This window comes from Solenopsis invicta, chromosome 3 (assembly GCF_016802725.1).
Source record: "Solenopsis invicta isolate M01_SB chromosome 3, UNIL_Sinv_3.0, whole genome shotgun sequence".
Classification (NCBI taxonomy): domain Eukaryota; kingdom Metazoa; phylum Arthropoda; class Insecta; order Hymenoptera; family Formicidae; genus Solenopsis; species Solenopsis invicta.
Genome location: NC_052666.1, coordinates 27,017,881 through 27,035,332, shown reverse-complemented (window position 1 = coordinate 27,035,332; position 17,452 = coordinate 27,017,881). Strand labels below are relative to the sequence as shown.

The following is a 17,452-nucleotide window of genomic DNA, read 5'->3' as shown; positions in this document are numbered from 1 at the left end:
TTGTTCTTACAATATATTACACAAGAATATATTATACTATTAAATCGGATTATGCGGTAAATAATGATAACAATTGTTAGAACCACAATGACAGGGAGTATCACTGAGACAATGGACGGAATTAGCCATCGCACCACCATAGTCAAAAGTCACTTCCTCTCCGTTCTCTATATCTCTAGATGCAAACAAGCATAGTCTAGGAACGATTCCCTCTACCCTGACCGGAATAAGGATAGAGTTCGGGTCGCAGCTATGATTAGCATAGCGTCCAATATTACCGAAATATTTCGGATCTATACAAGTCACAGTAATGCGATCACCAGCGTGTTCCGATACCACAAGGACGTAATTCATCGCATTACATTGCTTGTTAGCTTCGATTCTATGTCGCGCTTCTTGTAGACCTATCACTTCACCAGCATATTCGCAAATAAATTGACCCTTTTTTATTAACTTATTCGTGAAAAGACCGAGACCTTTGTCAGTGACATCTCTAACAATTAAGCAACTTAATGGACCATTCTGTACTAATCGATTTCCGCAATTTGGCTTACACTTACAACGAGCATGACATTCAAATACAGGACCAATTAATTTCTCATCGACAATTCGAGCATTAGAATAATTAGCAGACCCGCGTGTACATGAGCAATTATAACACTCAGTCGTACACGAACAGCCTACGGCGTATTCCGCTTCAAAGTCCGCTACATCTACCCCAGGCCCTGGTATATTGTGTACTACATACATAACATCCGCTACAGTATGTTCGTACTCATCGGCAGAAGCCGCTTCCATGCTTACCGTAATTATATGTTACTAAAAATATCCAAAAGTCCAAAAGTCGAAAAGACTCTTTTGGACGAAGGCAGCACGAGATAAAGGGGAAAAATCGTTTATTAAGAAAGGGACTTTTTTTCTTTCAAAATCAATAAAACCTAAGTAACCCTATCATGCGGCACCAACCTGTAGAAGTCCCTGGACCGATGACTTAAGAGATTGGAACGTGATAGCAGCGGGTACCGCCACAATTTTGTAGCCTACGTAAATCACAGCACCAAGTATAGATGCCTTAATGGTAAATTTTAAGATTTTACCCGACAACGATGGTGGTGGTACTCTGTAATAATTTAACAGTACATTTAATAGTGAATTCGAATGTAACAAGAGGTCTGATATTTTATATATATATGTATATATAAGATTTCTAAAGTTTATTAAATAGTGCAGCATTGTAATTTTACAGTATTGGTCGTTTGTTTCTTCATCCGTCTGTCTGCAAAATTTTTCAGAAACGACTTAACTTTTACAAATTTTGTTTTTGTTATTAAATACCTAAAAACCTTAGTATTACCAAGGTAAAATATAAATCAAATCAGTAGTAAAGAAGTCAAAGATCAAGGTAAAACACTTTTATCAAAGTTTTTCCATTTGCAATGATTTTTCCGCTGCACTACTTAATTATATTCATTGCAAAAGATTTATCTTGAAGGTTTTATTGCAAAAAATATACAAAATATTAAGTGTTAAAAAATATTGTTCTGCGTTTTCATTTTAAAAACATAATAAATAAAACTGCATTATGTAATATTTTTCACATTTACCTCATCATAGGTGGTATATCAGTGGGATTAACTTTACCCCAATTTTCGATAATTCCGGGTGTATGTCCTAAACCGACAATTCCTACAACCCGCACTGGTTCGAAAGAATAAGTGACATGATTACAAGCCATCTGTAGAGAATTCGTCAAGAAAATATCTCTCTCCTTCACGAACACTTCTCCCAACACTGGGAATTGCTCCTTCATGCTGGCAATCATTTCATCCAGCATAGATCGTTGTTTACAGAGTTCAACATCCTCTTGGGTAATGGGGTCCTTCATTACTGCCAAATGCCATCCTAGTTTTATAGTCTGCCACCAGGATAACAATCGTATCGCACGTTGCATCGTTATGTTAATTGGTCGATCCGCCAGATGAACAATACAATTTGGCACATTTTTTGCCTGAAAGTTATATAATAATACAATAAAGATACATAAAAATTACGAACAGTACTCTGTATTTGCTGAGTACAAAAAAATGCACAAAAATTACAGCTTAGATAATGTGCTATTTCTATTATGTATGTACTGACCTCCTCGAATGCCCTTCGAAATTCCCCGCCGGGTGGCATACCAAGTTGCTTGGCGACATGTGCTGCCATTCTTAGTAATAAAATATGTAATAAACCATTATATAGTCCTTCCCTCTTTATGGTATCCATAATGGTTTCTACAAATTAAGGAGTACAATACAATAGTTAGAGTACAATATTACAGCCACTACAGTAGTTGTAAAATTAATGTAGAAATTAGTAGAAATATAATATAGAAACTCACTATAATCAATATTTTTAGCATAACTAAACATAACTTTCTCATCAAGCTGCAATATACCAACTCGGGCTCTGCATAATTCAACTGCAACTATGTGAGGCTGTACAGCCTGTATGATCTTCAAGAAAATAGAAAAGAATGTTATTGTCATTGTAGCAGCATATTATGTTAAATCTTTACACTAAATTCATACTTAAAATTAAAAAAACAAGAATTTATTTTAAAAGAACAAACAATGTGATCAAATTAATGTTACAAATGCTTTGAAGCATCCTTTGATTGTCAATTAGTAAAATTCTGTTCTAATTAGTCAATCAAATGCTTTGAAGCATTTGTAGCGTTAAATTGATCGCGCCTAAAAAAAAATATGTATATACCTTTGACACATCATTTTGACTTTCAATACTAAAATGCGCTGTTCCTACTAGATATAACTTTCCTCCTTCCGGCGCTGTCAATAATGTCACAGTTTCAGGCAACCTTTCGTCTATGGTAGGATCATACTCTCTTATTCTTGGTAGGTCACTTACTGAATCACCAGTGCTATATCCCTTGTTTTGGATATTGGAATCTATATTAAATCCAATAATTTCTGTATTAAAAGTACATGATAAATATATACCTAAAAATGGGTTAAATCAGTGTAAAGAGCAATAATGATACCTCGAAACCTTACAACTTTCCTTTTATTTCTATATTGTTTCTGTACTGGCATTTTTTTAAAGCACTGCTCTGAGACAATGACTTGTGTTATAATAACAGCAATGGCTGATTTCATTATTAGATTAAAAAGACTTTGTATATGTATGAAGCCTTACAGTATTAGCTACTTGGAAGCGTCACTCACAGCTGAAGAGAGCTTGTTGAGTAGGCTTCTAACAACAGCTAGAGATACTGATATGACAAAAATGCTTGCAAAAATCTCAGTTTCTTTCGTATGTGTTTGTGACAAAGATTTGAGCTATAGCATAACTGTTACCTTCATCAACAAGAATTATTTCGTTATCAGAAGATTCGGTGCTCTTCATCTTGTTGTCATCATTAGGATTATCCTCAGTGCTTATTGATGATAATGTGCTTGAAGACTGTGCCACTGATTGAGAATCTGCTTGTGCTATACTGCGCCCAGACTCTTTGGCAATCAGTTCTTTTGTTATGTCTTGTGTATTCAATTTATTCGATCTGCCATGATCGCCTCTTTCGTCAATTAAATCATAGTGTTTGTTTTTTGTAGACGATAACAGATTGCTCCTACGTTGATCGCCACCGACATGATCAGCCTCATTGGAAATGGATGCCATTTCTTCTCCTGAAAATTCATATACCTTTATAACGTATTCGTGCCTGTTTTCAACAAATATTTCTAAAATATCTGTTATGACATGCTAATAGATTATTAGAATAAACTTTCACGTTCAAATAAGATAAAAAAAAGATGCTAATCAAATGTAATTCTATACTTTTAAAATAAAGGACATTCTCTAGTTCTCTTAAGAGCTAAATCCTATTACCGTTATAAGTTTTCTTAGATAGCAGATGTGAGTTGTCGCATGCTTCTAACCTCGTGAAGAAGTGACACGTCTATAGAAATAGATTCTCGCGTCGCTATAACAAATTAATATACATAATTTATCTTCGATTAAGTCAGTCATCATTAATTCATACGAAACTTACGTGACGAATGGAAATTCTCGGAGCAAAGTATAATGTATGAATATGAAATAATGAACATCGAGGATATTGAAGGATATCGAGATAAATGAAAAGCTGTGATCAAACTGTTAGTTGAAACACGAAACGATAGATGGTAGTTTGATCTTGGTTCCACTAGAGTTATCGGCAGAGATAATAACTGATCAATGATAAAAATTGAAATTTTGAATTCAAATGATGTATTAATAATATTTTATGATGTATCAATAATATTTTTGCAGCTCTCGAACATTCGAGATCTGAGATCCTCCTTACGACAATTCGTCTTGATTCACACGAACGCGCGATCCTTCGTTTATTCGGCATTCTCGAAACACTCCTGGTACTCACACGCGTCTGGAACTCGGGATAATAAACAACAGAGAAGATGCGAATTGTATGTACGCAACACGACTAAACAGACTTTGCATCATGAATCGTATCGACACGACGAATATTGGCACGAACGCCCGACATTTCACTTCACTTTCGACACTCTCGAAACACTCACTCGATTTAAAAACTCGTACAGGACGACGAGGATGCGAGCTGAAATGCGCTGCGACGCGCCGCAACCTTCCGCCGTCCTGCCTAACCGACCGACTGCTGCTACTGCGTAGCGGCAGTGGTAGGGGCGCAGCGGTGCGCAGGCGCAGCCACGCGCCAGTCACGCTGCTACGCAATGGCAGCGGTCGGTCGGTTAAGCAGAACGGCGGAAGGTCGCGGCGTTTTAACTCGCATCCTCGTCGTCCCGTACAAGTTTTTGACGCGAGTGAGTGTTTCGAGAGTGTCGAAAGTGAAGTGAAATGTCGGGCGTTCGTGCCAACATCCTTCGTGTCGGATACGATACATGATGCGAAGTCAGTTGCGTTTGGTTACGTCGCACGTTTAATCGCGTTTTTTTCTGTTGCCCCGTATCCCGTATCCCATATCTCGATGTTTCGATGGGCGTGAGTACCGGGACTGTCGAAAGCAAAGTGTCGCACATTCGTGCCAAGTGTGAATCAAAAAGAGGATCGTCGTAAAGAGGATCTTTTGGATCTCGAACGTTCGAGAGCTGCGACCGAGACGGAGCTGGTTAGGGCTGGACGAAGCGACCAGCAGCGAACGGTGAGTCAATTTGTACTTGTATTTGCCCCTACAATTCGTTATTCGCGCCTCGTTCCCATTGCGTTCACATAACTTATCATCGGTAGTGCGACGAGAATCATAAATTTTTTGTATAGTCGATAACGTCATCGCTCTTCAATTACCGCCTGGCCCCTGGGGCTCCCCGTCGGGAGTCAAGAAAATTTTCATTACATAAACTATAGATTTTTAGTACTGGCAATGAATTTTGGAACGCAGCCTACAGCTTTCTACAATGCTAGAAATCGTTTTCCGAGATCTTGGACAGAGAGAGTATTGACCAATCGCATTAATCAGTTCGTCAAATTGTTTAAATGTGATTGGTCAATTCTTTCTCTCTCCTTCTCTCTTTCTCTCTCTCTCTCTCTTACATCTTTCTTTTTTCTTCCTTTTCCCACTCACAGGCGGGGTAGTTCGTGTTCCGTAATCCGTACTGTCCTGTCACGCATCTCCGTTTGCGAATTTCGGGCAATTCGGGCGGCACCGTTCGCGAGATTCATCGTCGCCGCCGGGCCTCGATGAAGATGAAACGGATGAAAAGCGAAGTAATCAGTGCAACGATCGAGTCTTATTTGAAACGGCGTCACTATCAGGTGCTGTGTCGCAGATACTCCCGTTGGGAGTTTCACGCCGCGCGTGGTTCGCCATAAACGAGCGTGGTGTGCCATAACCTCCTTCACCGCTGTTGCTGTTTTTCCAGGCCAACGACGTATACCGCAGGAGCGATCAGACGACGTTATTCTGTCAGAACAGCGATCAGACGACGTTGAACACGACCGCGGAGTGCGGTACCTCACAAGAGAATTCAATCGTTTTCAGTGCCATCACCATTGATACCATCGCCGCAGATCAGGCTTATCAGCGGTACGAGATTTGTGCTTTTTCTTGAATCACGTAACTTAATTAAATTGTCCGACCTAACAGAACAAAGGCAGCATTTTATTATCTGATTACACAATGTATTGTCTATTAATTCTAGCTCCTAATATTTTATGCTACAACTGTTTTACTGAATCTCAATATTATGATCGTTATAACGGCTTTAAATTTTCTGGAAATAACCAAAGATTTGATGCATCATGTCTGCCTTCTCCAGGGTATGAGAAGTGCAGTCTTCTGCTTCTATGTTTTGTTTTCTTGTGCTAGTGGCACATAAAAAATTATGAGCAGTCAGTGAGCAAATCAATTACTGTCAAAAACCTAAGCAGTGAGATGAGCAATAGAAAATATCAAACATAATTTTTTTATTGCTTATGTGTCTTACTATTTAAACTTTCTTACGTGTAGACTCTAGTCTTATCTTATGTGAATCATCTTACAAGTTAATAACAGTAGGTAATAAGGACAAATAGAGAAGCCCCCATATAAATGTATTTGTCAAATTTAAAAAATTGATGGAATGTTTCATTGAGCCTTTCTTTTCAGTAATTTGTGTAACTTATTTAAATAAGTAAAAAATATGAGTGATAAATATTTGAATAAATTTAGTGGAACATACTTTGAATAAACACTTTAAAAATTAATATTAGAATAAGAATTAATAAAGTTATCATTGTCATCTTTCATAGAAACATAAATTGATTAACATTTTAAAGTAAAATTTCAATTTTAGATTAAGATTTCTGTTGAAAAGTTGACATTAATGTATGAATGTCATATTTTGCAAATATGATAATTTGATTCTAAGGATAATTATAGTATTCAAGCTAAGTGCTAAAGTTTCAATCATCCTTTTAGATTGAGGAAATGGATGAGCAACATACTCAACGAAAAGATAAGGGTGGAATTGCAGGGACTTTTATACCCAATATTTTGTCATCTTTATTTAGAGATGATACATACCGGTAATCGACAGGCTGCAGCTCAGTTTCTAAAGTCACATCAGGATGAGTTTATTAGTGACACTGAGCGAGACTTCTTAGAAGAATTAGGTGATGTGGATACTATACAAGACATTGATATGAAAACTTATGTAAAGGTGTTCAGATCTAGAAAGTATAAAGTAGATTTATCCGAGTCAGCTCATGTTTGCCTGAGACAATATCTAACAAAGTATGGACATATAATATTAATGCAGGTAATGTATAATTAAATACATCTTTTTCTATTAATCTAAATTCTGCAAATTCTTTTACTTTTATCAATCTTATATATTAAATTAAAAGATAATAACATATTTAATAAGAAAAGTTATAAATGTTTATAATTTACAAACTGTAAATTTACCTAGAAAATTATTGAGCACAAAGATCTGCTTTCGACCAATAGCCTTTCTCATTATTTAAATGTGTTGATACATTTCCTGGTCATAGGATATTATTTATATTGTAAAAGAATAATTTATGTTAAAGAACAATTTTGCTTATAATAAAATGTCTTTGGTAATCAATTTTAATTTCTTATAATTCTGTGTAGATTATAAATACACACATCACAATAATCAGAAAGGAAGATAGTCCCCAAATTGATGGAGAAGTACCTGAAGAAAAAAATCAAAGATATGAAGCAAGTATTAATGGTCATGTGGAACAGCCATCTGGCACTGGTGTAGATCGCGAAATGCGAGAATTGCAGGAAGCTATACGATTGATACAGAACAATGCTCATCAACCATTAAGATTATTTACTGTGAAAAATGCTATCGAAAAGCAAGTAACAGATCATAAACTATTCTACAATTCTTACTATTATTTGTACAGGATTTCTATAGTCTGTTCAGAAAAGATTCAAAATTATGAAAAACCGTGAAATACATTTTCAATTATTTTCAGAAGTTATTCTATCCTTCTCCAAATTGTCTTAAAAGAGTAGTTTGAAATGATCGAACTCATATTTCATGGTTTTTTATAATTTTGAAAAATTTTTGAAATACAAGGATTAATAGATTTTACAAATATTCTATATTTACTCGTATTTTTTCGTATATTACAGTGCAAGTTGTGGTCTTATTGCTCCTAAAATGGATAAATTAGCTGTAGGTTTTAGTACAGCCGAAATACGTTTGTGGGGTATAGGAGAAACGGTCTTGATCAAGACGAAAGATAAGCAAACGTATATTCCGTCTGCCTGTGATATATCACCATTTTGTAATGAGCAAGAAAGCACAGTGTAAGTTTTAGTTGTATATATAATTCTCTTATTTGAGTGTAATGTTTCATGAAGTAATTACATAATTTTATGCTAATAGAAGGAGCGAAGCAGGGGCAATAATATTAAGAGGACATACGGATGTGGTACACGATTTAAGATTTATTCCAGAGGTAAACATTCTTCTTTCTGTCTCAAGCGATAAGGATATGAGAGCGTGGAGACTCAATAATTATTCGTGTACAGCAATATATAGGTAAGTCCCAAAATCTCTGATAGTTTCAATGATTTTTTGTATGCAAATTATTGTTTTTTATTGGCACTGAGGTGTATTCAGTGCGTTTTGCACTAAATCAACACCATCTATTGGAGCTCGTATCAAATTTTTGCATTTAATGCGCCAAATGTGCTATATATATTATCAAACAAGAAATTGTATGTATAATAATAAAAGTTATGTATATAATTTTTCTTAAAATAGGATTAAGTAAAAAAATAATAAATTATACAAAATAATGTACTTAATAAATGTTATATAATGAGATATAAGTAGTTTTTAAGTATTTCGTCTCGTTACAGTGGTCATAACTATCCTATATGGTGCATGGATACTAGTGTGTTCAATTTATATATCGGCACAGGCTCACATGACAGAACAGCAAAATTATGGTCATTGGATAGGACATTTCCCTTAAGAATATTCGCTGGTCATTTTTTAGATGTTAATGTATGCATTTTAATAATTATTACTTGTATTTTAGTATAGTGATATGATTGGATTTACAAATTTTTTATTTCAGTGCATAAAATTTCATCCAAATGCGAGATACTTAGCAACTGGTTCTGCTGACAAAACGATAAGATTATGGTCGAAAGACGATGGGAATCTACTGCGAGTATATGTTGGAGCGCAATCAACCATTTACACTTTAGCTTTCAGTCCAGACGGCAAATATCTAGCTGCTGCAGGTAATTATATGAAAGAGATATAAGAGCCTCTTTCACTAATCTTCGTTAAGCTAACCAACCGGTTAGTCCATTGGAGTTGATCCATTGCATTTTTCATTTCATAACAGGCAATGCGATTGGTCAATTTTAATGAACTAATCTGTTGGTTAATTTAACCAAGATTGGTGAAAGAGGCACTAAGACGTAATTATAAAATTATATCTAATAAATTATTTCTTAACGGAATTTACGTAATTCAGGTGATGATAAGTCTATATCTATATGGGATTTGGCATCCAATAATATATTGACTGAACTGAAAGGTCATAAAGATACAGTCATGAATGTAGATTGGAGTTTAGATGGGCAATACATTGCCAGTGCAAGCCTAGACGGAATCGTACGATTGTGGCCTACTCAAGATTTCATCAAAACGTTGAATGGGTATGCATTTAAATTCTTTTATTTTATTAAAAAATTTGTATTATGTACTGTCTATCCGTTTCAGAGGATCGTCAAGTGTAATGTCTCAATCAGAGGCGCCACAAATTTACCAGACATATTGCTCAAGCATTCTCTCATTGAACTATTACAAGAAAAATAATTCGTTAATTTGCATCGGTACTAAATAATATTTTATTTATAATAATTAAAAAAACTGATTTTAACTGAAGTACGTTATAATCGACTAGTACTATTATGCTGATCGATTATAATGTACATACTTCTAAATCAGTTTTTTTTTTTTTTTTTAATCTGATGCTGTATACTGACAATTTTTCAGCAAACTTGAGACTGCCTTCGCGTTGTAAAAAGTTAATTTTATACATTATATTTAATTAAGAATTAAGGGTTTATAATTGTAACTCTTAACGATAACATTGTTACATTGTCATTGCAAAACTTTTAATAGTATAAAATATCTCTACAACGACAATATAATGAAGTCGTTTAGAGTTACAAGATAGATCCTTGGCTCTATCATTTATAAGTTTTTACAGTATTTATAAGAAATGCATCATACCATTTCAATATATTACATACAACTGAATCTATATTACCATACTCTCATTGATTATACTTTAATTATATTTTTATTTGTTTTAATGTTTTTATGCTAATATTCTTTTCAAAAATTTTTTTATATTGAACCAGTGTATGACCAGTATAAGTATTTTTCCTTTTTTATTTTTATCATTCATGTTTTGTTTTAATATTTAACTGTTACTTTTATTTCACGAGATCTTTTTTTGTTATCAAATTTTTCATAAATTCAATCTAACATGAAAAATTTCAAGTATTTAATAATAAATTTTCAATGAGAGAATTCAGTAAGAGAAATTATCAGACATTTATGTCTGTGTAACTGTGCATGTAAGTTTCCTATGGGAATATTGTCTAAAGACAATTCAGTGATTTCTGTCTTGTTATAAAGACTTTATAAGTTGTGAATAATGTTAAAAAGTAGCGAGAGAATACAATTTTTATAAGAACCAATGCGCACATTGTTATTATATAATTTGCATTACACTTAATCCTTCCTGTACACAAGTGTCGGAGAGTCCATATCAAAATAACATCGTAACTACAAAACAAATTTATTTATCCAGCTGTCCTCTTAGAAAAAAAGAAAAGGGGTGATAAAAGGAATTTGAGGACTTAAAACCATACCAATATATTAACGATTAATATATCGTTTTTCCATCTTCTACCTTATAGTCCACTAGCCATTAAAAAAGTCAAATCATGGTTTTAATTGTTTAACGACTTGAAAACAACATTGTGTTAATCGAGTCTTTGGAAAATCTTTCTAATCATTTCTTATATATCACTGAATATCGAGCATGTCGGCTCACATGGATGAGTCAGATCCAAGTATAATTTTTTTTCTCTAAATAACAATTTTGATAATTATATAAAAAATGGTTTCGATCAAAGTAACATTTCCGTAAAAGATTTTAACAAATCGTCGTTTTTGCATTTAGTTATTACAAAAAAAAAAAAAAAAAAAAACTGAAAACGAAATTCGTAATTCGCTTCAAAGTTAAAAATTATAATATTCAATAAACAACGTTATTGTAAGTTAATAGCAATGATAAATGTTTTATCAATTTTGTTCAAATTTTTTTTAATACTTCAAGAAAAATAGAGTCGTATGTGACAAACTACTGATAAATGTGGGGGATTGAAAAAAACTTTAAAGAACTTTAATTCTTCTTTTTCTTCTTTTTCTTTCCGGTTTTCTTGTCAGGAATGTTAGTTGACTCCTGCTGAATTTCTGACTTCCGTTTCAACGTTTCATTTACTTCAGAAGTGGCGTTAATAATTGTATTTAATGGAGGAACGCTGAAATCTGGAATCTATAACCAAATTAAAAATATTAAAAATGTATGAGTGTTGGTTTGTCTTCGTATGGTTCTTTTTTTTACCTCTGGTTTGACGAGTTTAAAGAATAATTTTTCATGTTGGACATTGGATCTGTCCAGACTCATTTGTACAACAATAGGATCAAACGCTCGAAATACAATATCCCCACAAATTTGAGATTGATCCTCTGAATTGTACGTGAACGTGACGGACGACGAATTATTTAGATACAAAATGCCTTCCAAACCATATTTCGGTATGAGAACTTGTAAAGCATTTTTACGTACAAAAAGAATGTATCCTTCCTCATCCTGTACCTTATTGCGGAAAAATATCTGAAACACATAAAACAATTTTAAAAATTACAGATAATATTTCATGTTGAAGTATAAAAAGATTATTAGTGTTTTTATACTAAAATCAAACTAACATGTGTGTGAAGTGCGACTGATGCTCGGCCGGCATATTGCGCCATTCGATTCCGATAATTCAGATTTTGGCATAATAAATGATTTTTCTTCTTATCTAATAGCTCTGGATAAGTCGCATCAGCACCTATACACACAGCTAACAGTCGGTGTACAATTATATCCGCATATCTGTAAGATATTTAAAAAACTATGAATTCGAATTAATTTAACAAGCATGTGTTCCTTAATGGTTTTCAAATTGCTTACCTTCGAATAGGAGATGTGAAATGCGTATAAATTGGGCACGCCAATCCGTAGTGATTAAATTCTTCTGGCTGATGCATTCCACTGATAAAATACACCGCTTGCAACATACATCGTGTAGCTAATATTTTCAACATTGTGTTGAAATAAGGATTCGATTCTTTATGAGTTTCTTCCAGTGATAGAGCTAATTCCTTGCCACTATTTGTATTAATAGTGAAGCCCTATAAAATTAATTTTTTAAATATAATATTGTAACTTTTATTCTAATAAATACATAAAGTAGTTGTGATAATACTGATTCCTCCTTCAAAACAGAAATCGAAAGAAATCATTACTTTTCGCAATTTTTTATCTTAAATCTTAAATATCTTTAACTAAGAATTACACAACACTTCAAATTCACTTTAAATTATATAAAATTCTAAATTAAGTAAAGCAATACCTGATTTTTGGCAGCTTTAATCAATGGTTCAAAATTATTTTGCGGTGGCTCAGGATGTCTTCTTAACAAGGCGCATTCTGGAAATTCTGCCAGTATTTTTTCAGCAACGCTAATGTTTGCAAGTAACATAAATTCCTCCACCATAGAATTAGTCTCTCTCATCTTCTTTGCTTCCACATCAATAGGATCGTGTGTTTCACTATCAACTTGGAAACGTATCTCTGGTGATGCTAAAGTTAAAGCACTGCAAATAATTTATTTGAAGTTAAAAATTCAATTTGTTGTGAAAAATAATTTGGAATAATTTAAAATTCAATACAAGTATTATATCATACCCATTCTCTAGACGTTTCTTTTTTAACTTCTTTGCTAATTGATTTAATCCTCTCAATGATACCGCGAGAGCATCTTGCTGAGTGGCATCGTCAATTTTCAATTGAGCTTCTTCATACGTCATTGCTTGACGCGAGCAAATTATAGATTTGCAGAATCTCGTACTGATTATATTTGCGTTAGGATTAATTTCCCATATGCAGGAAAATGCAAATCGTTCTTCTTTGCCTCGCAATGAACAAAGATTTGAGCTAAGCAATTCTGAAATAAAGAAACATTATGTTGTATGATTTATGTTGCAATTGTGATTGATAATGTCACTTAAAATAAAATGATTTTATCTTACCTGGAACCATATCGATTCGTTTATCGACAAGATACACAGTGGTAGCGCGTAACGCTGCTTCTTTATCCAAGGCGGTTCCAGGTCTTATAAAATGGGATACATCCGCGATATGCACACCGACTTCGAAATTACCGTTTGGTAAATTTCTACAATGTAATGCATCGTCAATATCGGTACAGCCTGGCGGATCCACAGAACAAATATCCAAATGTCGAAGATCTTCTCTTTGTGCAACATCCTACACAATTATACACACACACACACATACATACATACATACATATATATATATATATATATATATATATATATATATATATATATATATATATATGTACACGAATATTATGATTTAATATAAGATTATAAATTATTATCATTACTGTAATTTACTATACACACATCTAGTAAAAATCGTTTATAATCGTATAATAAATTGTAGTGTAATTATAGTAATTTATAATCTTATATTAAATAATTTTTTATGCAATTAATATTTCGAGATAATTAGCTAATAAATTTTAAAGTAAATATATATACATACTAGTTCCGTAATGATCCACGGTAGCTTTGGAAGAAAGCTAAGAACAGCATCAGAGAAACGGCTGTGCGGAACATCGTGTTCTAAAAGCAACACCTCATTCTCCGTCTCTTTGTCTCCTATATTACCAAGTGCTCGTACAAAGTGACCGAGCGGGTATTTCGAGTTTCGCGGCCATGAATCCAACGCGACGATAATTCTTTGCTTACTCAGTATCTCAGCTTGTCTAGTTTCAATCCTTATTTTCGGAATTTTCCTCTCGGCCGGAACAAACAGATGCCTCACATTCTACGCATACAACGACGATTATAATTATAAAAATGTACAAGCACTTTTAAAATAATTGTTAGAATGTCATACCCCTTTAATCGCACTCGGCTGCAATATACCACAATATTGTCTCCATTTTCTTCTGATAATACCGACAATTTTGCCCGTAGGTATTTTTTCTTGTATTTTTAACGAACTCTGTTTACGGAGCACTTTCTCATCTTCCGTAACTTCATCAGCATCTGCACCCTCTTCATCTTGCAAAACAATTTCACTAGGTGATGACCATTGATCGTCTGGCAGTATTTCAATTGCGACTATATCACCGTCAACTGCCCTGTTAAGATGCGATCGTCCTTGCACAAATATCTAAACCAATAGAAATAATGATACTTCTAAAAGATTGTTATATTATTGTCGAGTTAAAAAAAATTTATTATAAATTTAATTAGAGAACGTTTTAAAATTTTTACTGTGATAAAAATATATATATTGTTTAAATCACATTCCACATTTATATAATATCCATTAAAATTTAAAACATTTATAAAAGTTTATGATATGTATCTTGAGCCATTTAAATTAAATAAATCATTTATAATTTCTTTTAAAATAGGCATTCAATAATTATAAGATCTATAATATTAACATTATTTTGGAAAATATAACAAATATCTTACAGGTTTATCTCTTCCTTCAACATTTACATTTCCTTCGAGGAAATTTTCCCTTGATGCCAAAAATGTTCCTTGTAACAGTTTTCCCGATGATATGCCGTCATGCACTTCCGCGGGTGTTAGATGACAGGGAAATAATTCTGGGCCTTGAATATTCGAAGCATAAGAACGTTTACTTAATTTATCTAGTAAGAAACACGCATTCTCCAATGAGGCAATATAATCTTCCACTGTAAAAAAGATTATTGTACATATGTTTGTATCAAGATATAGTTTGATGGCATAAAATCAAATGTGTCTTACTTGACAAAACAAATATTCCCTCTTCAGCCGCACGTGCTTTATTTTCCGCATCGTCTGTTAGCAAAACAATCTTTATATTGTTATCATCATTCAAATGAGTATTATACCATTTAACTGCAACTCGTATCGCTCTGTCATTACGATCATTTGTCTTTTCACCTGGTTCTCTCTCAATATAAGTCTCCCTAGAAATAATATTGTAAAATATTTATTATATAACAAAGCAAAAAATATATATAATCATCCATCTGTAATCTTGGTATTTTTTGATACAAGTGAGAAATTTCACTTTCAAATTTTTCTGAAAGAGGAATTTTTATTAAATAAGTTTTAAAAATAAAAAATTGAAATTTGAAAAAAATCGTGAATTTTTCCTAATTTTTTTGGAAGCTCAAAACATTAAAAAAAACTCAGATTACCGACAGAGAAAAAAACATGAAGATGAACTAATACATTACAAATCATAAAAGAATGAAATGTTAATAAAGGCAAAATGTAATAAATATATATATATATATATATATATATATATATATATATATATATATATATATATATATATATATATATATGATCTTTTTTCTTTTCATAATAATTGTTGCGCACATACCGATGATGTTCATTGACAAAGATAAAAAATTGTCTCTTTGCACTTCCTATGATTTCCTTCAATTTTTTATATACAGTGGAGCTTTTGTGTCGAATTTCTTCCAGTACTGTTTGCAAGATAATCACGTTGGTGATAGTATCTTCCTCTAGTATGTCTATCTGCAATTAGAAATCAAACTGTTTAGATAAAGAATCCAAGAAAATTTATAAAAAAATGTGTGTAAAAAGATGCTTTACACACTACAATGCGTTCAATACAATACTTACTTGATCCAGAATTATATTTGTGTCAAGTATAAGAAAATATGGACTTGTAATTAAGGAAGATTTTGCACTAGCATCTTCTACGTCCAACATATTCCGAGGCTTCCCTTTGCAATTTGTACACGTTTTAAAGCCACAGTGGATATCATCTCTGAGATAATGCTCTCTGACGGTCTAATAAGAGTGAAAATTATAAGAAATATTTTTATCAATAAAGTTTTCAATAAAACGATTAAGATATATTTAATTTAATGTTCTAAAAGTTTCTACAAAGATTTATAAATTCACATTGCGTACCTTGAATATATTCCCTCCCTTCGTTTTTCTGAAAAAGACCTTTGTTGTCAACATGTTTACACGCGTTCATTTAAACGCTGTGTTAACACAACGCGAATTTCCCTTTTTGATAAAGTTGCTAAAGTTTATTAGCTTTTCTGTGTTGACTGTATTAGTGGTATTAGCAAAGTGGTTACAATAGGTTAGGAAGAGTGCACGTGTTAAAAGACTATCAAATTCTCATGACGGCCGCAAGATGTCACGCCAATGATGAAAATTGTCCAGTCTTGATTGAGAAATATATCGCGTCCTGTTGAATTTATGTCATCAGATGGCGCTAGATGGTCTTTGAGTTAGAGACCCTATAATCATGATAAGGTCTGTTGGTCAAACTCTAACAAAATTTTCTTATTTTTGTCATTTTCACTCAACTTATATGATACACAATCGACCCTTAGAGTTGGGTAAGTTAATATATTTTTTAAATTAAATTATGTTAAAGTTAATAACTTATAAAGTTAATTAATTTACGTTAAAAGTTACATGAACAAAAAACTAACGTAATTAAAAGAAATTAAGTCAAATTAAAGATTAATTTTGAAAAAGCATTTCTAAAAGGTCACCAATTGTCCAGAATCATATTTATTCGAATCTGATAAGGATTTCTAATTATAGATCTACTTCATTATTCATTCATTATTTTAAGTAGACCAGCCGATCTATCACGGAAACAAGATCCACAACCGTGAATCGGTTTTGCTTTCGTTTCGGATCGAATCGAGGAACGTGCTCCCGTCCGACGGCGGTCTTCTCCCAATTGACTTATTCGTGAAGGGAGCCTTATATTATTTGTTCGGCCCAATCTATCGCTCGATACGACGTGGGTGGGAGGGGTCGAGAGGGAGGAGGCAGGCGAGGATTTTTACGAGCGGCGGACTGCTCACGGGGCTGAGCGCGACGGACTCTCGCGCGCGTGCAAGCGACGCGACGCCGGACGCGTCCGTCGCGGGCGTAAAGGATAAGGCAATATTGTGCGACGGCGGGTCGCCTTTAACGTAAACATTTACGCCTCGTGGCAACGCTAAAATATGAAGCCGTCTCTCGAGACGGGA

General features: G+C 33.5%; 3 protein-coding genes across 4 annotated transcripts in view; 1 reads left to right on the top strand and 2 right to left on the bottom strand.

Annotated features, from left to right (window-relative positions):
• Positions 1-4,178, bottom strand: part of LOC105207877 (traB domain-containing protein) — a 61,368-nt gene extending 57,190 nt beyond the window's left edge. The window contains exons 1-9 of one of the 2 annotated variants that reach the window (XM_011177536.3): positions 4,055-4,178; positions 3,892-3,985; positions 3,360-3,689; positions 2,758-2,951; positions 2,384-2,498; positions 2,140-2,276; positions 1,605-2,008; positions 967-1,120; positions 590-855 (exon numbers count right to left, since the gene is read on the bottom strand). In XM_011177536.3, coding sequence (XP_011175838.2) covers positions 820-855; positions 967-1,120; positions 1,605-2,008; positions 2,140-2,276; positions 2,384-2,498; positions 2,758-2,951; positions 3,360-3,681 — 1,362 coding nt within the window. In that variant the 5' untranslated portion in view covers positions 3,682-3,689; positions 3,892-3,985; positions 4,055-4,178 and the 3' untranslated portion in view covers positions 590-819. Of the gene's footprint in view, positions 1-589; positions 856-966; positions 1,121-1,604; positions 2,009-2,139; positions 2,277-2,383; positions 2,499-2,757; positions 2,952-3,359; positions 3,690-3,891; positions 3,986-4,054 lie in introns of those variants that run through there. The other variant, XM_039446485.1, reaches the window with a different exon arrangement.
• Positions 4,179-5,430: 1,252 nt separating this feature from the next.
• LOC105207878 (TAF5-like RNA polymerase II p300/CBP-associated factor-associated factor 65 kDa subunit 5L) lies at positions 5,431-10,732 on the top strand. The gene is made up of 10 exons (XM_011177537.3): positions 5,431-5,793; positions 5,901-6,064; positions 6,938-7,277; positions 7,616-7,848; positions 8,132-8,308; positions 8,388-8,543; positions 8,867-9,014; positions 9,088-9,256; positions 9,496-9,679; positions 9,744-10,732. The coding sequence occupies exons 1-10, from the start codon at positions 5,719-5,721 to the stop codon at positions 9,865-9,867; spliced, it is 1,770 nt and encodes a 589-aa protein (XP_011175839.1). The 5' UTR covers positions 5,431-5,718; the 3' UTR covers positions 9,868-10,732.
• LOC105193619 (exosome complex exonuclease RRP44) lies at positions 9,972-16,566 on the bottom strand. Its single transcript, XM_026133140.2, has 14 exons — positions 16,362-16,566; positions 16,068-16,238; positions 15,802-15,959; positions 15,192-15,376; positions 14,892-15,118; positions 14,302-14,580; positions 13,945-14,229; positions 13,401-13,638; positions 13,057-13,315; positions 12,722-12,965; positions 12,280-12,500; positions 12,033-12,201; positions 11,665-11,937; positions 9,972-11,595 (listed from the first exon to the last, which is right to left on the bottom strand). Exons 1-14 carry the CDS (start codon positions 16,413-16,415, stop codon positions 11,443-11,445), a joined length of 2,916 nt encoding a protein of 971 aa, XP_025988925.2. The 5' UTR covers positions 16,416-16,566; the 3' UTR covers positions 9,972-11,442.
• Between the last annotated feature and the right edge of the window lie 886 nt (positions 16,567-17,452).

Coding starts and splice junctions, on each gene's coding strand:
- LOC105207878 (XM_011177537.3), top strand. CDS start 5,719: ATGAAGATGAAACGGATGAAAAGCGAAGTAATCAGTGCAACGATCGAG. Junction 5,794..5,900: donor TGAAACGGCGTCACTATCAG/GTGCTGTGTCGC, acceptor CTGTTTTTCCAG/GCCAACGACGTATACCGCAG. Junction 7,849..8,131: donor GTGAAAAATGCTATCGAAAA/GCAAGTAACAGA, acceptor CGTATATTACAG/TGCAAGTTGTGGTCTTATTG.
- LOC105193619 (XM_026133140.2), bottom strand. CDS start 16,415: ATGTTGACAACAAAGGTCTTTTTCAGAAAAACGAAGGGAGGGAATATA. Junction 15,119..15,191: donor GGGAATATTTGTTTTGTCAA/GTAAGACACATT, acceptor TCTTTTTTACAG/TGGAAGATTATATTGCCTCA. Junction 11,938..12,032: donor CAGTCGCACTTCACACACAT/GTTAGTTTGATT, acceptor TATGTGTTTCAG/ATATTTTTCCGCAATAAGGT.